Raw genomic sequence first — 22793 nt, 5'->3', positions numbered from 1 at the left:
GTCATTAAGTTGTAAAAGGAATAAATCCTTGGAAAGAATCCTTTTCATCTGTATCTTGAGTTGGCTAGTGGAGGGGACTGTAAGAGGCAGCTAGGGTGCTCCTGACAATTTGGAAGCTGTGAAGGAGTTACGTCCTAAGGCAATGGACCAAGGCCTTGAGATCACACTTAATTGCATTTCAAGAACTGAGGGCTTTGATATGATGTGCCGTGTCAATTGAGGGGCTTCTCTGACATTTCTGTGGTCATTGAGAGGGCAAGCCTCATTCAGCACAATGGGAGAAAACACCCCTTGACTGGGGTCATGGGCTGTGTTCTAGTGCTTACTCTCAATGATGTTTTAAAAGTTGGTCCCTCAGCATCCTGGTCCAAAACGGCAATGAAACTTCCAGAAAACAAGGAGGGAAAGAGTTGGGTCACTGAGGTCAGAGCGACACACCCACAAAGGCCGGGCTACATGCCCCATGGGCAGGACTAAGACAGCGAACCCAGTGTGATTGTGGAAACAGGTCAGTAATGGAGCCGTCATAACTGGGAAAAGTCGGACTATAAGTAGTCTCAGAAGAACCAGTTTTTCAGCATTAAATGTGACACTGGGGCTAAATGGCCATGATGTCATGGAACCACAGAGACCCCACGGTGCAGGCAAGTTGGAGTAAATCACTGGTGGAAACACAGCCTCACAATTAACAGTGGTGAGAAGCAGCACAATATAACAATCCAGCATATGCATATATGGGTACAATCCTATGTTATTTAGACAGAAAAAGTTCTACAATTTCCAGCAAGCCCCATCCACTGTGGCTGCACAACTCACCAAGACACATACATTTTTTAATGAATTAATGTGGCCTCTGTGATTAAAAAATCCTTAAAAAAAACAATTTGGTCACACAGATAGATCCTTTTAAAAAAATGATACAACATGGTGCAACCAAGAAACAAAACCACACATTCTTCCACAGACACTCACAAAACCATTTTAATTCACCAAATCTGTTCCACACATACAGAAGGCACAATTCAGTTTTAAAACTACTGAATTAAAAACACACACACTCACAAGTCAGGCGATAGACTCTGCAACCAAGAAATATATAAGTAATGGTTTTGAAGAAGCCGGGGGGGGGGGTTCTTTTGGAAGTAAGCAAGCAGCACACACATTTATTTTCTGCCAAGCCAGAGGAAAACACACCATGCCAAGAAAACTAGAGTTTGGAAAATGTTGAATTTGGAAGAAACCAGTGCACAAATTTATTTTTTGCCACACCTCAGAAAAACCTTTTTTAAAAAATGTGGCCACTTGTGGAAGACATTGGGGTGGGGGGGGGGTTGTAATTTATTTTATCCATAGACAGATGCTTTAAAAAAAACAGGGTTATAAGAAATTACCTCACAAGGTGCCATTAGAGCTGGATTGTTGTGCTTGTTACTGCTGCTGCTCTGTCTCTCACACAAACTAGTGCCAAACTAAACTTTTAATTCAGTGTGAGTGCACATAGCCTGATTTGGATTGGGGCTGTGGCACTCCAGGAGGGAGGATGTAAGCTCATCCCCCCCATTTGCATGCCAAAATTATGTCTGTCCGTCCCCCATGGAGGGAGTTAAATAAAGGGGGGGAGCTTCATTTTCAAATGAATTTTCAAATGAAAGCTTTCGGGGGGGGGGGCGCTATCCCCCTGCTCTGGGTGGAAGAACTTCAGAATGAAGACAGGGTGTAGGGGGGAATTTACCCCTGCCTTCCCGGAGCTCCATGTTCCTGATCCAAATTGGAGCCATGCACACTTACACTGAAGTAAATAAGTCTGGCATTTCCTTACTCCTGTGTAAGTGCCCATGCCGTAAGCACCCATAAGCCCATAGCCCCAATTTGGATCAGGACTGTGGCCATTTGGGAGGGGGGTATATCTCCCCCCCCCCATATTCATGCCAAAGTTCCCCCAGGGGGGTAAAGAAAAAAGCCTTTGTTGAAGGGTTTCCCCCCTTTTTTATCCCCTCATGTGGTGGTGGAATTTCTGGATGAAAATGGGCAGGAGAAGAAGGCATAACACACACATCTATGTTCCCTTAGACAGTACGTGGACATACATGAAGATTCCTTAGGCAGAACATGGACATACATGGACATACATTGGCATTTGTGCCAAAGGCTGAATGCATTTAAGATGTGGGCCGATAGGTTCAGGCTCAACAGGCATGGCCAGATGCATTCCTGATAACTTCTATGCTGACTGTAACTTGCTGACTTTACTGACATTCTGTGTGCAATGCTAGTCCTTTAAAGAATCCAAGGAACTTCAGTGTTGTTTCCTTCAAAGGAAAACAATTCTGTAACTCTGTCCTGAAACTCTCAAGCATGAGCACACCAGCTCTAATGGCCTTTCACTTCTGCAGCACAGCTTAGGCTGTGGGCTTAGATTGCAGTAGTGATTAGGGGTGTAAGAACCCCACTCACCAGTCTGCCTGGGGGTCCGTGGGGCGGGGGAGGTGATCCGTCACTCCCCCCGGAATCTTGCCCGGTTGGACGCTGCCGGTCTGCGGACACAAATGGCGTCCGGAGTAGCGGACGCCATTTGCGTCCCTGCTCTTTTCATGATAGGCTATGTAAATCTTTACATAGCCTATCAGGGCAAAGAGCAGGGACGCAATGGATGCAGCGGACAGCTGCGGACTCAGCGGACAGACTCGGACCTGGCCAGCAGCAGATAGGGTCCGTCTGGGAAAACTTTGTGGGGGTGGCGGATGGGGGTTGGTCCATTCCGCCACGGACCCCAGGGGGGCGGATTCTAAAGAATCCAGTCTCATTGGAGTCTGTGGCAGAATTCTCCGCCATCCACAGCGATCAGAGATGGAGGCCCAGCTACCCCATATGTGTTAGAGATCTTGAACACAAGAAGATGGAAAGAGATGAAGGAAGCCAGGGTAAATAAGCTTGGCTCCTGCCAATGGCAGTTAGTGTGGGCTAGACAGAGAATGCATTTGGACCATCCTGAATCATGGAAGTGAAGCCATTGCTATTAATGCTTCATCACTGTGGCCATTGGTCCAAAAACACTCTCCACTGGGGACTGATGGGGATGGTTGGTGTAGTACCAGGGTTGTTCTTTTCACCCTGTGGCTGTGTCTCTCAGAGTTCAGTGTTGTACAATGGGTCAGTGATGTGACCCCAAGAAGGGGTGATTTTTCAATCAGTTTCATTGGTGGGTTGTTGTACAATCAGTGTGATTCCAAAATGGTGATGGGGCTCAGAGGGGGAGGGGGACTGGAGGAAGCAGACTCAGAGATGGAGGGGCTGAGCAGGGTCACATCAGCATAGGCTATTGGTGCTGGTGCAGGCTGAACAATTAGGAACATTGTAACAGGACAGACAGAAGGTTGCCAAGCTAAACTGGCCTCTTCTTACAGCAGTTTAGCTAGTCATGGAAGGAGGGCCAGGCAGGAATAAAATATAAGGGAGACACAGCCCAAATGTCAACAGGGTAAGTTAAGATCTAGCAAGGAGTTCTAGGATCGCTCCAGCTGAAACCAGTTGCTGGACAGGTGGCAGGAATCCAGGCTGCAGGCTGCCCACCAGCATTGAGAAGGCAGGCCTGCCCACAGTGCCCAGCTCTGGGCTGAGCTGATAGCCTGGAGAGCATTTTGTGGTGGAACATCCTGGACAGGACAGGGCAGTCTGCCCAGAGATATAGGAAATCCATGGTCTGTCTCCCCTCCTCACTGGCTGTTTAATAAGAGCTGAGATTAATTCACCTGTAGACTGTTTCAAAGCAACACAGTATACACTTCTTACAAACAATCCACAATTCCCCATTTTGTGTGTCTGAGGGGAAAAAAAAATAGTGAGTATACAAAATGATGTGAGCAATTTTCTCTGTGTCAAACTGATCTGAGCAGGAAGCCGGCTGTTATTACCCTTGCTCCGGGCAAAGAGAGGCTGGATGCACCAGGTCACCTTCCACCTCCTGCTGCCTCAATTCAATTGTTTGCTCCTTTAGGTGCCACAACAATGGAAAATTGCACAGGGAATGAAAATTTCTCCCCTGTAAATATCAGCATGTCTCTGATTAACTGTCCTCCTCACTAAGCCACAAGGGATAGCTAGAGGCCTCAAGAACAATTAACAGTAATACTGGATTATCTTCTAAAAGCCATCCCTAATCTTCAGAGATGAGGCAAGGGGCCAGGGACTCTGTGCCTTGGAGAACTGATGATTGTAAAGGATGTCTGCTCTGTTGGACTCTCCTGGGATTTCGAGCAGAGCTAAGATGTTATAAGTAGCTTGAGAAATCTGTCATCTCTTTTGCAAATGATCATTGCATTTCTGGATATTACATAAAAAGGAACTAATTAGAATTTGGTGCATTAGTACAACATGGACCAAAAACAACAACCCTCAATGGAAATATGCATGAAGAAGCAACAAAGACTGAAGTATTAAAAATAGAGGGGAAATTGTGCTGAGATATCCACTTCTATCTGTCAATCAGTTTTTCGCCTGAGTGTGTCAGCTCACATTCCAAGCAGGTTCAAAACAGGCTGCTCACGAGGCAGTGAATTCCATTAAAGGGAATGTGTGTCTGGAAGAGAACTTCTTCTGTCCTAGAAATAGTGGTGTTTTGGTGTTGTTCCTTGGCCTGATGCCTCATATTGTGTGCAGGATGGATTCTGGTCATCCCAGCACGAGGACTCCTTCCGCTAAATGCAGAATAAGCGAACACTTCACAATTTCGCATGAGTTTAGTCAACGGGGAGAGCTTGTCATTGGAGAGATTGCTTCCCAAATCTTTTTCCCATACTCCTCTACTAATTTCAGTGAAAAGCCATCTCCAATGCTGACCAAGGAAGTTGTGTAAGGAAATAGCATATAACTAGGGATGGCAGAGAATTTCTCCCCGAAACTTCGGGGGGCCGAGCGCCAACGTGTTCGGCCCCCCGAACAAGTTTCGGGGAGAAATTCTCTGCACCCCCTGCACCCCGCACCCCCCCCGGGACGGGACTTACCTTTGCCGAATGTCCCTCCCGGTGGCGGGTCCGGCCGGCGGTTCGGCGGGTGTTCGTCCGGGGCGGGAGCGGCAGCCGGTCTTTTGACCGGCTGCCGCCGCCACCATTCCAATAAAAGAAAAAAAAACGCCCCCGTGATAGGCTACGTGACGATTAACGTAGCCTATCACGGCTGGATTTGCAAAGTCAGCCGTGATAGGCTACGTAAATCGTCACGTAGCCTATCACGGGTGACTTAAAAAAAAAAAAAGCGCGTACGGATAATGGCGGCCCCCATAGGGAGCCGCCATTCCCGTTCCTTATTTGGTCGCTGTAGTCTACGTAAATCTTTACGTAGACTACGGCAAAAATAAGGGCAACGCAAATAGCATTGCCCTTATTTTCACCGTAGTCTACGTAATCTTTACATAGACTACAGCGACCAAATAAGGAACGGGAATGGCGGCTCCCTATGGGGGCCGCCATTTGCGTACGCGCTTTTTTTTTTTTTCAAAGTCACCCGTGATAGGCTACGTGACGATTTACGTAGCCTATCACGGCTGACTTTGCAGATCTAGCCGTGATAGGCTATGTTAATCATCACGTAGCCTATCACGGGGGCGTTTTTTTTTTTTTAACTTTTGAGTTCGTGGCCGGGCGAGGCGAGGCGCCTCCTCCCCGGCATGAATTTCGGCCGGGCGAGGCGGGAAGCCTCCCCCCCAGCCTGAATTTCAGCCGGGCGAGGTGGGAAGCCTCCCCCCCCCAGCCTGAACTTCACAGGGGGAGCAGCGAAGCGCCTCCCCCCCACCGCGAAAAGCTTCGAGGACAGGTAAGTGACTTTCGTACACCCCTACATATAACTTACATTCAGGCTTTTCAGACATTTCCTTTGTTCTTTTTTATGAGACCTTTTTTAAATCTCTTTCGCTCATTTTTTTCAACACCTCATTTTAATGTCACATGAATATTAACCTAATGATGTTCAAGACTTGTATATATCTCTTCTTTTATATATCCTTTTATACTGAATTTTCTTCCATCTCTCCCTCATTCCACGAACTGAAGTCCTCCCCTATAGTTGAATTTTTACCTTTAAAAATTAGCAATTTTAAAACACCACGTTCTGCTCTTCCATCTATGCTTTTCAGTCATTTTCCTCACCATCATTCTGGCTCCTTAACAGGATGCTGTCTGATTACTGTCCTGTGTTTTGGCATTAAACTCATTTGTGCTAATTTCATATAATACACATTGAATATGTTCTCTGCATCTGTAATATATTCTCTGAATACATCTTCTTATAGAATCCTCCTTTCTGGCACCTTCATCTATTTCTGACTTTGCTTGCCAGAAAGTATCAGTTCACCCTTGCATTATTTGATTGCATAGCCATCATGAGCAGTAGCCAGTTCACTTTATCTCCTTCTTCCATAAATTGGTTAAATTCCTTTTTGAAGACTTTTTAGTTTTTACCCAGTACCAGCCAATATATAACATTTGTTATATTGATTCCTTGGATATTGTATATGATGCAACTCCAACTGCTGCAAATTAGTTTATAAATGCAAAGTGTTGTGAAAACTGGTCAAACAAAATCAATTTACGAAATTATCAATCTGAAAAAAACTATTTCTATTTGCATTCAGGCTGTGATACTTATAATATTTGTTTTCTTAAAATGTGAAGGTGTGGTAATTCCTTTGTCATCTTTTAAAAAATCATAGTCACATAATACATTGTTATAACCTGCTAAATGAAGTTATAATCATAGTATACATTTGTATTCTGCACTTTAACTGAAACCAGGCATGAGAGAAAAGTAATGTTTTCATGTTTAAAAAAATCTCTTTGAACCTCTGATAATTCAATATTCAATACACTAATAACAGTGTTGTTAGGACCCTTTCCAATGACTTTGTAGTAACTGGAAATGGGCCTATGATAGGTCACCAAGGTTATAATCACCTAGATTAAAAACCCATTACAGGATACCCAGGTTATCTTTTGATGTTATCTAGGAGGGAGAATACATGCCCAGACATCATGAATGGAGCCATTTTATGAGATTGTGACCTCCCATGTTCTGTACAGAAAAGGGGGATGTCAGCTCAGGTTTTACAGGAGCAATAGAGAGCTGAAATAATTTCATGCAGTGTAGAATCCTGCTTCTACACATAATACAGAAGAGAAACCAATGTCCCATCAAAGATAATAACATGTATTTTATATCACAACATGTATTTTATATCACAGTGTGATGCCAAAGAACTACCAGCTTATCCTAGGTTTGGTGTTTGCTATAAAGGAGATCAATGAGAATCTGACACTCTTACCTAATGTAACCTTGGGATTCTGCATATATGAGAGCTACTACAGTCCACAGATGACCTATATGGGCACCATTAAACTGCTTTCTACACTTCATAGATTTGACCCCAACTACAAGTGTGATGTGCAGAACAATTTGATAGCCATCATTGGAGGAATTTACTCTGTCATCAACCTTGAGATTGCCAGAATCGCAGACACATACAAGATTCCACTGGTAGGTTGGTAGATATGAGTTGGCTCCTTCACCTGATACTGGCTGTGAACTTGGACTGTGGTGCCTTCATGCCATAGATTTAGAAGCACTTAGGTTTTTGCACACTTGTACTAACACTTTTAATTGGGCCAGTAGCTCAATGGCAGCCAGCACTGAGATTTGAGAACCATTACGATAGCGATAGCCTGGCCACTGTTATCCATGCACCACTAACCTCCAGGTTGAATTACAGTACAGCATTGCATGTGGGTCTCTCTTCAAAGACTTCTCAGAAACTTCAGAAAGTACAGAAAGCAACATCTAGGTTAATCACTGGTAGGGATGTACAGAAGTCACTTACCTTTTCGCAGGTGTGATTCACAGTGGAGGGGAAGGCGCTCCATCCCTCCCCCAGAATCCTCCCCGGCTGGCTCTGCTCTGCGGTGGCTCTGCGGAGCCGCTGGCCAGGGCCAGCCGCAGCCGGAGTTCCAGATGCGGCCGGGCTGCTGCGGACACAAATGGTGGCCACTGTAATGGCCGCCATTTGCGTCCTGCCAGGCTGCCGTGATAGTAAGTATTTACATAGCCTATCACAGCAAAGAGCAAGAATGCAAATGGCAGCCGCTACGCCATTTGCGCTGCTGCTCTTTCCGTGATAGGCTACGCAAATGGCTGCCTTTACCGTGGCTGCCTTTACATGGGCTGCCTTTACCGTGATAAGGTACGCTACTAAAAGAGCAGTGGCGCAAACGGCGTAGCAGCCGCTGTTTGCGTTCCTGCTCTTTGCCATGATAGGCTATGTAAATACTTACGTAGCCTATCACAGCAGCCTGGCAGGACACAAATGGCGACCACTACGGCGGCCGCCATTTGCATCCGCAGCAGCCTGGCCACGGCCGAAACTCCATCTGTGGCCGGCCCTGGCCAGCATCTCTGCGGAGCTGCCATGGAGTAGAGCCGGCCAGGGAGGATTTTGGGGGGAGGGACGGAGTGCCTTCACCCCCACTGCGAATCACACCTGCGAAAAGGTAAATGACTTTCATACATCCTACTTAGATTATCTTAGGGATATCAGAGAATTCCGCCACAGACTCCAGTGAAGCCAGATTCCTTAGAATCTGGCCCCCTGGAATCTGTGGCAGAATGGCCTCCCCCTCTGCCACCCTGCAGAATCCCCCCAGGACAGAGATTACCTGGTGGCGGCCGCTGCCAGGTTGCTGCAGCTGCAAATGGTGGCCGTCGTAGCAGCCACCATTTGCGTGGCTTCCTTTTGCCATCATAGGCTACATAAATACTTACGTAGCCTATCATGGCTTGACAGCCATGCAAATGGCGGCCGGCGTAGCAGCTGCAGCAGCCCAGCCATGGCTGGAATTCTGGCTGTGGCCGGGCCCGGCCTGCGGCTCTGTGGAGTCGCCATGGAATGGAGCCGGCCAGGGAGGATTCCGGGAGGAGGGATGGAGCACCTCCCTCCCACCGCTGATGCCCCGGTGGGAACGGATTGGTGAGTGGGATTTGTACATCCCTGCATTATCTAGACCTCATTTATCCAGGTAGGCAATTTACCCAATCAGGTATTTGGTAAACATGATACAATGTACGCACCTATTGCACACAAAACTGTATTCCATTCATATAATACCTGTACCTTCTGTTTCAGCTCACTTGTGGATCTTTTCCCCCATCCGAGGGTGACAAAACACTATTCCGCCCCTTATACCAGATGGTCCCAAACGAGGCTCACCAGTGCACTGGGATTGTTCAGTTGCTTGCGCATTTCAACTGGACATGGATCGGGCTCTTATTTTTTTATTATTATTTACTTATATTTATGACATGCCAAATTCGTAAATTCTGTAGGTGTCATACAACCTTTTTAAACAATGGCAACGGTACAATAAACTGAAAGGTATATCTAAAAGGAGGCAGCAAACATCATTATAAAAACAGGAAAAATGCAAAGCTAGCACAATAAAAAGCAGCACAAAAGCCAACAAGACAAAATACAATGCAAAGAAAGAAGTGAAGTGTCTTAATAAATACGGAAGCTAAAACCACCAAAATGAGGGGGCTCACAGAGGAGGTGCTCTGTAGATTACTTTTGGATATGGAAAGAACAAAAGGAAATACGCATTCTGTCAGGAGCCAAGTCATGGAAGAGTTTTATAAATCAAAACTTTGAAATGGTTACAAATGAGGAAGCAAAGCAGATGAGAAAGGGCCTGTGCAAAATGTTTACATTGCCTATTCCTAAACATCTACAGACATATCAGAGAGTGACTTCGTAAGGTGTGTTTCTTGTTAATTTTAATCATCATTTCATATTGATATTTTTAGTATATTCTTCTATTTTACTGTCACAATACTTTTTGAAATGGCATCCTTTGTGTATCTTATACATACACAAATAACTGAATCAATATGATTCTACAAATGCTGTTCTATAAATACTTTTAAAAACCACATCATTGAACTAGCCTGTCAGGGATAAGGTTTTTAGATTATCTTTTCTGTGATGTGCTACCTTTTGACATCGAGAGAAGGGTTCATCATCAGTCTTCAGCTGAAGCCTAGCAAGGTACAGAACATTTCTACATGAGGCTTTTATTACACACGTGTGATTGGTCACTCATGGAAGTTTGCGGGTCCTTTACACAACATCGTCAACCTCCAGGGTGTCTCCTGCATTTTCTGACCTTTATCCGGCTTTTTAAAAGATCAGAGACAACCTGATAAGAAATGTTAATCTGATATATTGGCTGTGTGTAATTGTGGAGTTCTGCTATAATCACAGTACCATCTGGTGGCTATAAAGTGAAATATATAGAACTTGCCGAGAAAGAAATTCCCCAGTTCAAAGCACATCTCCACCCGTGTAAAGGAACTGATCTTAGTCCCGCAAATACTCCGAAATCAGAATCTCTGATAAGGATGTGGAATTTTAGCCTTGTGTTGTGCGGATCACAGTGGTTATTTGCCACCAGTTCTGTGGCTTAGATTATCTAGACCTCATTTATCCAGGTAGGCAGTTGACCTAATTGGGTATTTGGTAAATATGATACAGTGTACACACCTATTGCACACAACACTGTATTCCATTCATAAAATACCTCTACCTTCTATTTCAGATCACTTGTGGATCTTCTCCCCCACCCCAGGGTGATGAAACACTATTCTGTCCATTATACCAGATGGTCCCAAACGAGGCTCACCAGTGCACTGGGATTGTCCAGTTACTGGTCCATTTCAAATGGACATGGATCGGGCTCTTCATAACTGACAGTAACCGTGGAGAATGGCGTTTGCTAAACTTGCTGCCAATGCTTTCACAAAAAGGAATCTGTGTTGCCTTCATAGAAAAATCACCCAGATCAAAAAGTCATGGTGGAAAGGCATTGTTGTTGCAGACTGAATTGGAATACAGTTCAGCTTTCCTGGAAAGCAAAGCCGATGTATTTCTTGCTGATGCTGCACTTTTGTCTATGACTGAAATAAGCCGGCTTCTTCAAACAGCAATCCAGAGTTCACCTGTAAGTAAGGTATGGATTATGATGACATGCTGGGATTTCATAGCAAGCAGCAGTCTAAGGGGCCATGATATGCAACCTTTCTATGGTATGCTATCCTTTTCAGTTCACTCCAGTAAACCACCAGGATTCACACAATTTCTTCACAGTGTAAATCCCTTCTGGGCAAAACGAGATGGATTCATCCAAGACTTCTGGGAGAAGGCCTTCAACTGTTGGTTGAAAAATGCCAGTGAGAGTGAAGTTACCAAGAAAGACTGCAGTGGGGAGGAGAAATTGAAAAACCTTCCTGGACCTTTCTTTGAAATGGGTATGACTGGTCACAGCTACAATATCTACAATGCTGCCCATGCTGTGGCACATGCTCTACATTCCATGCATGGATCCAGATCCAAACACAGATCACGGGTGCCTGGACGAAGGCTGGAGCTCGGGAATCTCCTGACATGGCAGGTATTTTTAAATCAAAAGCAGTTCTCTTATTTGTTTGGAAAGGGATGTTGCTGTAGTAAGGGTAAGCTAATAGCAGTGCCTTCTAAATCCATGTAAATTTCTCAATTGTATTATCTGCCATAATACTTCAGTGCCATAATTGTTACAGATGAAGCTCTTCCCATCTTCTGAATGGATCAATTTTTGTTTAGGGATGGCGGAGAACTCCGCCACCGACTCCAGTGAGGCCGGATACTACAGAATCCGGCCTCCTGGAGTCCGTGGCGGAATGGACTACCCCCACCACCAGCAGCCCCGAAATCCCCCTGGAACGGACCTACCTTGTATTGGCCATCTGGTAGGGATGGACCAAGGTCCCTTACCTGTCCTCGAAGCTTGCTTCGCGGTGGGGGGGAGGCGCTTCGCTTCTCCCCCTGAAGTTCATGCGAGGGGGGGGAGGCGCCCCGCCTCGCCCGGCCGAAATTCAGGCTGGGCGGGAGGTGCCCCATCCCTCGCCAGCGAAATTCAGGCCGGGTAGAAGCGCCCCGTCTACCCGGCCACGGAAAAAAAAAAAAAACACCCCCGTGATAGGCTACGTAATGATTTACATAGCCTATCATGGCTAGATTTCCAAAGTCAGCCATGATAGGCTACGTAAATCATCACATAGCCTATCACGGGTGACTTTGAAAAAAAAAAAAAAGCACGTACGCAAATGGCAGCCCCCATAGGGAGCCGCCATTTGCGTTCCTTATTTGGTCCCTGTAGTCTACATAAAGATTTACGTAGACTACGGCGAAAATAAGGGCAATGCAAATAGCGTTACAAATCTCCAGTGCGACCACACTTAGAATACCATGTACAGTTCTGGTCACCACACCTAAAGAAGGATATTGTAGAGCTGGAAATGTGCAGAAAAGGGCAACTAACATGATCAAGGAGCTGGAGCATCTCTCCTGTGTGGGAAGGTTACAATACCTGGGATTGTTTAGCTTGGAAATTAAAGGGCAGTATGAGGAGACATGATAAAGGTGTACAGAATTATGCATGGTGTGGAGAATTTGGATAGGGAGATATTTTTCTCCCTCTCTCATAATACTGGAATGCAGGGTCATCACATGAAGGTGATTGGTGGGAGATTCAGGACAGATAAAAGGAAGTACTTCTTCATACAGCGCATAGTTAAACTATGGAATTTTCTACCACACACAGTGATGGTTACATTTTTTTAATAATTTTTTTTTCCAAAGTCACCCGTGATAGGCTACGTGATGATTTACGTAGCCTATCACGGCTGACTTTGGAAATCTAGCTGTGATAAGTTATGTTAATCGTCACGTAGCCTATCACGGGTGTGTGTTTTGTTTTTTACTTTTTTATTTTGTAATGGCGGCGGTGGCAGCTGGTCAGGAGACTGGCCGCCGCCCCCGCCCCCGCCGAAACGCCGCCGGGACCAGCCGCCGAGAGGGACATTCAGCCACAGTAAGTCCCATCCTGGGGGGGGTGGGGGGCTGGCAGAGAATTTCCCCAACACTTTTGGGGGGCCAAATGCGTCGGCACTCGGACTCCTGAAGATTCGTGGAGAAATTCTCCGCCATCCCTAGCTTAAAGTCACTCAAGACAACAGTCCTCGAGATCTTCAGCACTACACTTGAGACCATGTTATACATGAAGACTGCTGGATGCAGGGTGGGCAGTAGACCAACAGAATTAGGGATGGACGAAAGTCCCTTACCTGGTCCCGCAGCTTGCTTCGCTGTGTGGGGGAGGCGCTCCGTTCCTCCCCATGAAATTCTTGGCAGGGGGGAGGCTCCCCATCCCTCCCCACCAAAATTCTGGCCGGGGGGGAGGCGCCCCATCCCTCTGGCTGCGAATCCTCCTTGTCGGCCAGGACGCAAATGGCGGCGGCCGTAGCCGCCGCCGTTTGCGTCCCTGGCCTTCAGTCAGCCGTGATAGGCTACATAAATCCTTACGTAGCCTATCACGGTTGACTTTGGGGGGGAAAAAAAAGCGCGTATGCAAATGGCAGCGCCCATGGGCGCCGCCATTTGCGTTCCTTATTTGGGCACGTGTAGTCTATGTAAACATTTACGTAGACTACCGCGAAAATAAGGGCAATGCTATTTGCCTTGCCCTTATTTTCGCCGTAGTCTATGTAAATGTTTACTTAGACTACACGTGCCCAAAAAAGGACACGTACTTTTTTTTCCCCAAAGTCAGCCGTGATAGGCTACGTAAACATTTACATAGCCTATCACAGTGTTTTTTGAACATCTAGCCATGATAGGCTACGTAAATCTGTACGTAGCCTATCACGTTTGCTTGAGGTTGTTTGGGTTTTTTTTTAGTTGGAAATGGCGGCGGCAGCCGGTCGGAAGACTGGCCACCGCCGCCGCCACACCACCGCCGCACCGCCGCCGGGAGCCGCCAGCGCCAGGGACATTCGGGAAAGGTAAGCCCCATATCGGGGGGGTGGGGGGGTGACGGACCGTTTCTCCACTAATTTTGGGGGGCCGAATGCATTGGCATTCAGCCTCCTGGAGATTCATGGAGAAATTATCTGCTATCCCTAAGCAGAATGCACATCGTGTCTTGGGTGACCAACACCACTGCAAACACTCCAAACTGGCTGAGTGTCAGATGAGGTATCTGAATAGAAGCTAAAGGTGGGGTAACTGACCAGAGAGATGGAATCTGTATAGGCCAAGGCTACACCCCTCCCTGCCCCACCTGTCAAGCATTGTGCTGTGCCAGAGCCCCTAATGGACATCTTTAGGAGAGGTTAACCCCTCCCCCTTCATCCATCCAGGTTTTGGTGATACAGGCCAGGTAGGCATTAGGGATGGCAGAGAATTCCGCCACGGATCTCTTGGAGGCTGAATGCCAGTGCATTCGGCCCCCCGAAATCTGTGGTGGAATGGCCTGCCACCCCCCCCCGCAGATCCCCCCGGGACGAGACTTACCTGGGGTGGATCCTCTGGGTGGCGATGGCGGCGGCGGCTGGTCTTCCGACTGGCTACCGCTGCTGCCATTTGCAGTTTAGTTTTTGTTTTTTACACACACGTGATAGGCTACATAAGTTTTTACATAGCCTAAAACGTCTGGGTAAAAAAAAAAAAAAGTGTACGCAAATGGCGGCAGCTATGGCCGCCGCCAATTGCATACGCCTTTTTTTTTTTTTTACCCAGACGTTTTAGGCTACGTAAAAACTTAGGTAGCCTAAAACGACTGGGTTTAATTTTTTTTTTTTAAAGGCATACGTAAATGGCGGCGGCTGTGGCCACCACCATTTGCGTTCCTTATTTTGGGCCGTCTTAGTCTATGTAAATAATTACGTAGACTAAGACGGCGAAAATAAGGGGAACACTAATAGCGTCCACTACGCTATTTGCGTTCCCCTTATTTTCGCTGTCTTAGTCTACATAAATATTTACGTAGATGAAGATGTCAAAAGTAAGGAACGCAAATGGCGGTGGCCGTAGCTGCCGCCATTTGTGTACGCGTTGTTGTTGTTTTTCCCCAGAGCCCTCCGCGGCTGGAAATCTGGCTGCAGACGGCTCTGGCCTGGCTGGGCCTGGCCGGCTGCTCCGCGGAGCTGCCACGGAGCACAGCCGGCCGTGGAGGATTCTGGGAGGGGAGGAACAGAGCACCTCCCCCCCTTTCCAGGATTCTGGAGGGAGGGACGGAATGCCTCCCCCCCCCATAAACATAATCCACAAACACGTAAGTGATTTTCGTACATCCCTAGTAGGCACGCTCTTCAGCTGTAAGGTCAGAGATGATACACCCTTTTCCACTAGCCAACCTGGTATTCATTACGGAGGACCATGGAGGACTGCAGGCAAGCCACCAAAATTATTGCCATTGGGTAGTAGACTGGAAGGGAATAAAGCACACAGATATCTCAATTGCCTTCCTCTCCATTGATACCATCATAGGGATGTCAGAGAATTCTGCAATGGATCTCGGAGAGGCCGAATGCCAGTGCATTTGGTCCCCCCAAAACCATCGCAGAACGAAGCCCCCGTCCCCCCCAACCCACAAAAGGCACGCAGGACGAAGTCCCCACTGCCCCCACCCCATGAAAAGCACGCGAAACAGAACACTTACCTGCTCCCGTCCACGCTGCTGTGTGAATGGCGGCCATCCTGCAGCCGCCATTTGCTTCCTCCTTCTTCAGCCATGATAGGCTATGTAAATACTTACGTAGCCTATCATGGCTAATGCAGGGACATCATTTGCATCCCTGTGGAGGCTGTGATAGGCTACTTAAGTATTTACGTAGCCTATCACGGTGGGGGGGGGGGACCCAGCATACGCAAATGGCTGCAGCTACCGCCATTTGCGTACACTGGGTTTTTTTTCCCCCTGCCATGATAGGCTATGCAAGTATTTATGTAGCCTATCACAGCAAGGGGGAAAAAACACAGCCTACACAAATGGCGGCAGCTACCGCCATTTGTGCATGCTGGGGTTTTCCCCCTGCCGTGATAGACTACATAAATATTTACATAGCCTATCACAGTGAAAGAAAGGGACACAAATGATGGCGGCTACAGCAGCTGCCATTTGCATCCCTGCAGGGCTGCCCAGAGGCCGGATGTCCAGCTGCGAGCGGCTGGAGCCAGCCGGCCAGCCAGCACTTGAGGGGAGGCACAGAGTACCTCTCCCCCCGGCGAGGATTCAAGCGGGAGGGATGGATCACCTCCCCCCACCTGTGGAGCCCGGCAGAGCCATGTAAGCAGGGTTTCGTACACCCCTATACCATTGCCTCCCACCAGTAGAAAACCTTCTGCCCTGCACAACATCTAGAAGTACATCTCCCTCCACTGCTTACAACCCTAAATTGACCCCTGAATAGGGATATCAGAGAATTCCGCCATGGATCTCGGTGAGGTTGAATGCCAGTGCATTTGGCCCCCCGAAATACATGGCAGAACGAAGCCCCCTGCCCCCCATTCCATGAAAGGTGTGCGAAACGGAGCACTTACCTGCTGCCGTCCGCGCTGACTTACGAATGGCGGCCTCGTCTGTGGCTTCCTCATTATAGCCGTGATAGGCTATGTGAATAATTATGTAGCCTATCACGGCTAGCGCAGGGATGCCATTTGCATCCCAGTGGAGGCTGCGATAGGCTGCGTAAGTATTTACGTAGCCCATCACGGGAAAAAAAAAACAGCGAACGCAAATGGCGGCAGCTACAGTGGCCGCAATTTGTGTTCCCTTTTTTTTGCTGTTTTAGCCTACGTAAATATTTATGTAGGCTATTACATTGGGGGGGGGAAGGGAACACAAATGGCGGCCACTACGCCATTTGCGTTCCCTTTTTTTTTTCGCCGTAATAGCCAACGTAAATATTTACGTAGGCTAAAATGGCAAAAAAAAAGGGAACACAAGTGGCGGCCGCCATAGCTGCCACCATTTGTGTTCGCTGTTTGGGGGGGTTGCCATGATAGGCTACGTAAATATTTATGTAGCCTATCACGGCAAAATACAGGGATGCAAATGGCAGCGGCTACGGCAGCTGCCATTTGCATCCCTGCAGTTTGCCCAGTGGCCGGATGTCCGGCTGTGGGCGGCCCCAGCTGGCGGCTCCGTGGAATCTCCGCGGAGTGAAGCCAGCCAGAGAGAATTTTGGGGGGAGGGACGGAGTGCCTCCCCCCCACTGCAAATGTCACCCTTCGAAAAGGTAAGTTACTTTCGTACATCCCTACCCCTGAAAACCCACCCAAACCTCAAACCCACCTGACTGAACTATTACCAAGAGTGACCAGCAGTGGCACATACCAGATAGATATTACAGCTGGGAGGAGGGAAAAAACCTCTCTATCCTCCCCTTCAAAAGCATCTGACCCTTGCTCCTTCCCAAAGGGATGCCCCAGTTTCTCACCCCTTTGGCAGTGTCCTGACAGAGGTAACTATGCAGCAGCACCAGCAGCCTTCCAGATTTGTCCCACTTCCCAGGAAGTTGTTGTGCCTCCAACAAACAGAGTTAAGTCCTTACTGGGTGGGGCCAGTTATCCAAGCCTCTTTCCTGGGGCTGGTCTTCTTGACTGGTGTTGGCTACCTTCAACAACAGTGTTTGCATTCTAGAAGAGCAGATGTTCTTCCTGCTGAGGTTGCTGCTATATACTTAGATGAGAACACTATCATATTTTCATTTCAATGTATTTTTTGTAGGGTCAAATTAAGAAAAAGTAGGCATGCCCATTGAGGGTAAATCCAGCCCTTTTTGGACTTGCTGGATTTCCCTGGTGCCCCTGGCTCAGCTTGCATTGTAAGGCAAGCCAGGGGCTTTTTCTTGAAATATGGGAACTTTTTTTGTCCCCCACCCCACCCCTATGGTAAATCGCAATTTACACAAATTGTAGCCAAAATTTGCACAAATTATGCAAATTAGAACAGGAATTTGTGCAAATTATGCAACATATGGCTGGTATTTGTGTAAATTATTCAAATTTTAGCTGCAATTTGTGCATATTGTGATTTACGGCGGGGGGGGGGGAGAATCTGCAAGCTGGCCCTATTTGATGCGGTCAAATCAGGACAGCTAACTGGGAGTCAAGCCGAAGTCCAGAGGGCTGGACTTGTTGAGCTGTTGTTGAAAGCTCAGCAAATTTCAACCCCAGACAGATTCCTCCAACATCTAGTGTGTGTGTGTGTGTGTGTGTGTGCATTTGTGTGTGTGTGTGTGTGTGTGTGTCAGGGGGGATGTCTCAAACCCCAGTTAACTCTTCTCAGACAACTCTTCTCAAGGGACTGTGAGGTAAAGCTATGATGTCATCATGAAAATCATTGGTTGTCCCTTTGTATCTTTTCCCTTTGGATTTAGCTCCATCCCTTTCTCAGGGGCATCTCACTCAACAACAGTGCAGGAGAGACAGTACAGTTTGACGACAATGGAGAAGTAGTCACAGGATTTGATGTTACAAACTGGATAATTTTCCCCAATCAATCTTTTGTAAGAGTCAAAGTTGGAAGCTTCTATCCACAGGCTCCTCCCGGAAAACAGTTAACAATCTATGATGAAAGCATTGTGTGGCCTAGGAAGTTTAAACAGGTAAGACAGAAAAAATCTTACGTTTTGTTTCACAAGAAAAATTGTAAATGGCTAATTTGCACATTTTTGACTCAGCACAACCTACCTTTTCACTTTAGCCTTGATATTATAATCATGCTCCAGGTAAAGTAATAAATTAGCAACAGGTTATCAGAGTTTTATAATGAATACTTCAAACATTTGTTTCATCAAAAACTGCCATCACTGATTGGTGGCATACACTGCTTTCTGTTTCTGAATAGGTGCTCCCCGTGTCTGTGTGTAATGACAATTGCCGACCTGGTCACATCAGGAAAAAGAAGGAAGGGGAGCCATTTTGCTGTTATGATTGTACTCCATGTCCTGAAGGGAGGATTTCTGATCAGAAGGGTAGGAGGCACAGCCTTCACAAATGTCAAGCATATTACATATCTCACCATAACAAGCCAAAATTTTGTAACAACAATTGGGATGGCCTTTGGTCTTGATGTAGTGGAAACATGTAACCAATTCTTGAATATCAGGCTACTACTAGAAGTCACATTGTAGAAGACAATGTGAAACTTTCTTTCACATTCAGACTTAGAGAAGCTTAGCCATACATTTCAACACTCAATACATTCATTTTATGATTTATTTTCATTGGAAAATGCACTTCATAGGTAAAGAAGTCAAAGAATATATATATATATATATATATATATATATATATATATATATATGCATATATATATATATATATATATATATATGCAGGCAGCTACTCACAAAGAATGGGGCCGCGGTGGCTTAGTGTTTAAGACGCTGAACTGCAGACCGGAAGGTTGGCAGGACAGCAGTTCGAGACCCAAGTGCCACATGACAGAGTGAGCTCCTGTCTTCAGTCCCAGCTCCTGCCAGCCTAGCAGTTTGAAAGCAAGAAATTGCAAGTAGATAAATAGGTACCGCCTCGGCGGGAAAGGTAACAGCGTTCCGTGCACCTCGGTGTTCAGTCATGCCGGCCACATGACCACGGAAGCGTCTTCAGACAGCGCTGGCTCTTCGGCTTAGAAATGGAGATGAGCACCACACCCTAGAGTCGGACACGACTGGTTGGGGACACCTTTACCGTTACTCACAAAGAACATGGTGTGAGCTGGGATTTAGATACTGTTAGGTCTAGGTCTGACAGCTGAACTGCGTGCTCACTCAAGTCTGTGTTTCTGGATAGCAACCCTCACCCCTCTATCCAGAAACCTACATGCCAGGAAGACGGAGTAAAGATTACAGGGTGCAGTTTAAATTACTATCTATAGATAAGACAGACATAGGGATGGATGGACTCACCCACACCCACAGAGCACAAGGTTCTCTGAGTTGCCACTGCCACCTGCCCCTGTTCACTGGGCCACATGAGTCCTGGAGGGCTCAGCAAGAGGTCTGGAAGCATCCCAAGCTGCCCACTCCTTGCTGCAAGCCACCATTTTTACACAAGATGGGGGCTCCATAATTTCCATATATTTAATGTTGCACAAAATGGAGGCCATACAGGGCCATTTCCACAACATTAGAGGTGTAAAGGGCCTCTTTTCACTTCTAATGTTGTGGAGATGGCCTGTAGGGCTGTCTTTTTGCACATCATTAAATATACTACAATTATGGATCCCTCATCTTGCATAAAAATGGCAGCTCGCTGCAAGCAGGTATGGAGCGCTCCCAAACCAAGCAGTGCTCAACAAGCATACATGTGAGCACCCCGTGGCCCAGTAAGCAGGGGCCGGTGAATGGGGTGTGGCAGAGTCTGCCAGACAACCGGACCCAGTCGGGCGCTCATGACATCCCTAGATAGACATAAACCTCAACAAAAACTAAGTTGGAATTATTCTTGTAAATTTGGGGGTTCGGACATGAAAGGGTTAATGGGGCCAAAATGGCTGCAAATGTACCATAAGGGTTCCCAAATTTCCCCAGCCTATTTCTTGTTGGAGACATTTGCAGTAATTGCTGAATATTTTTTGGGTGGGAAATTAAAAGTCTTCAGCACTCTGGGTGGTACAGTGGGGTTGAATCTCTTCAAAAAAATGTGGCTCACTTGTTTTTAGTTCAAATTGGTTGATGAAAGAAGCAGTGAGCTAAGTGAGGACTGAAAGGCATAGGGCCAAGCTCATTGTTTCCTTCAACAACGCTGACATAACATTTAATAATATTAAAACCAGGTCCACATATGTACACTAAATTTTCCACCCTATTAACAGATGGTGGAATCCGGTAGCCACCTTGTCAAATATTCTAAAGGGGAAGATTGTCACATTCCACACTTCTACAGGAGTTGAACAACAAACATTTTTTAAACCTTTATCAGTAAAAGAACTGCAGGAATTTCAGTCCAGCCCTATAATCAGTCGTAAAGTTGCCAAGTACATCATGACCTGCTTTCAATGTCATGCCAATCCATGGGTTGTTTAACCCATGAATTGGTAGCTCGCCACTTCTGCTCACTGGCTTTCATAAGCAACCCCATTCCTGGCTTGACTTCTTTGATATTTGAACCTGAACCTCTGGGTTGTTGAGGGACAAACAACCCAAGGATTTAACCCAACAACTAACCATGGGTTGCTCATCAAAGCTGATGCAAAATGGAAGTGGCATCTGGGCAGGAGGCAGTGCACTTGATCACTTGCTGCTGCATGGGCACAATAAGTGATGGATTTTTTTAAACTGTAGTTAGCTGTTATGTGTGAAACTGGCCCATGTGTTAGGAAAAATATAGATGAATGGCCCAAGAAAGTTGTGAGATGGTAAATTCTGTATATTTGTAAATGAATTCAAATATTAAACAAGGTCATAAGTTTCCAATCACCAAAAATAAATAAATCCTAAGTAGGCAGTGCACCCTTGGGAGAGACAGAGAAAGAGAAAGCTTCTGAATAAACATGGTGATCTGGTGACATTTTACAGATGCAAGTGTTGGCTCATAGTTCACACATTGCTATAGACTAGTACATCACAAAGTTGCAAGCATTTTTCTCATATCAAAATTATTCTTTTCTTTCTTCACTTTATGCCTGCCATACATAGATTCCTGTGTCAAATGTCCAGGCAAACAATATCCAAACATGGACCAGGACCAATGTGTTCCGAAGGTTATACACTACCTCTCCTATGAAGAACCTTTGGGGATGACTTTAGCTTTGTCTGCTGTTGCTTTTGCTCTGATAACAGTATTGGTACTTGGAAACTTTGTGAAGCACCAGGACACTCCCATAGTCAAAGGCAGCAACTGGAGCCACACCTACATCCTGCTCATCTCCCTCCTTTGCTGCTTCCTCTGCTCCTTGCTGTTCATCGGACAGCCAAAGAAGATGACTTGCCTTCTCCGGCAAACAGCTTTTGGCATCATCTTCTCAGTTGCTCTTTCTTCTCTTTTAGCAAAAACCATCACTGTGGTTCTGGCATTCATGGCTATCAAACCAGGATCCATGATGAAGAAATGGGTGGGGAAGTGGCTGGCAAATCGGATAGTCATTTCCTGCTCCTGTATTCAAGCTGGACTTTGCATGATTTGGTTAGGTACCTTTCCTCCATTTCCAGATATGGACATGCATTCACTGAATGGAGAAATTATAGCAGAATGTAATGAAGCTTCTGTCACCATGTTCTACACTGTCCTGGGCTACATGGGCTTTCTGGCCATTGTCAGCTTCACAGTAGCTTTCCTAGCCAGGAATTTGCCAGACAGTTTCAATGAGGCCAAATTTATCACTTTCAGCATGTTGGTCTTTTGCAGTGTTTGGTTCTACTTTGTTCCATCCTATCTGAGTACCAAAGGAAAATATCTGGTGGCAGTGGAGATCTTCTCTATCCTAACCTCCAGTGCTGGCTTAGTGGCTTGCATCTTTTTCCCTAAATGCTACGTTATGGTGTTCAGGCCCGACCTAAACATCAGAGAGCAAATAACAAGGGCAAAATGAACGTTGAAGTAAACAGAATGGATGTGTCGATCAGTCTTCTTTTTCCAAAATGTGTGAATAATTAGTCTCTGTTGCATATGAAAGAAAAATATTGGCCTTACTTCCTAATCAAACATGGCCTGTTGTTCTGATAATCATGTAATCAATTCTGTTCCTATTAATTATTAAGTCATGGATTATATTTTTATGCTTTGTGCTGGCTCACATGGTTCTATTCTAGCCCTTTTCACGTGGCTTAATACCTGTAACCATAATATAGCATTTGAGATTCTGAAGGATGAAAGGATCATACATTTTCTAGACATTACAGTGGAGAGGAACCAGAACATTTTCCATACATAG

At 46.2% G+C, this 22793-nt stretch overlaps 1 protein-coding gene across 1 annotated transcript; it reads left to right on the top strand.

Moving 5' to 3' along the window:
• Positions 1 to 7236: 7236 nt before the first annotated feature.
• On the top strand, positions 7237 to 22479 carry LOC146341737 (vomeronasal type-2 receptor 26-like). The gene is made up of 6 exons (XM_084807639.1): positions 7237 to 7524; positions 10662 to 10785; positions 14272 to 14291; positions 18295 to 18522; positions 18765 to 18891; positions 21559 to 22479. Exons 1-6 carry the CDS (start codon positions 7237 to 7239, stop codon positions 22449 to 22451), a joined length of 1680 nt encoding a protein of 559 aa, XP_084663765.1. The 3' UTR covers positions 22452 to 22479.
• The last annotated feature ends 314 nt before the right edge of the window (positions 22480 to 22793 follow it).

This window comes from Heloderma suspectum, chromosome 6 (genome assembly GCF_057233095.1).
Source record: "Heloderma suspectum isolate Gila_16-S chromosome 6, 16-S_ref, whole genome shotgun sequence".
Lineage (NCBI taxonomy): Eukaryota > Metazoa > Chordata > Lepidosauria > Squamata > Helodermatidae > Heloderma > Heloderma suspectum.
The sequence above is the reverse complement of the archived record's forward strand: the minus strand, read 5'-3'. Positions and strand labels throughout refer to the sequence as shown.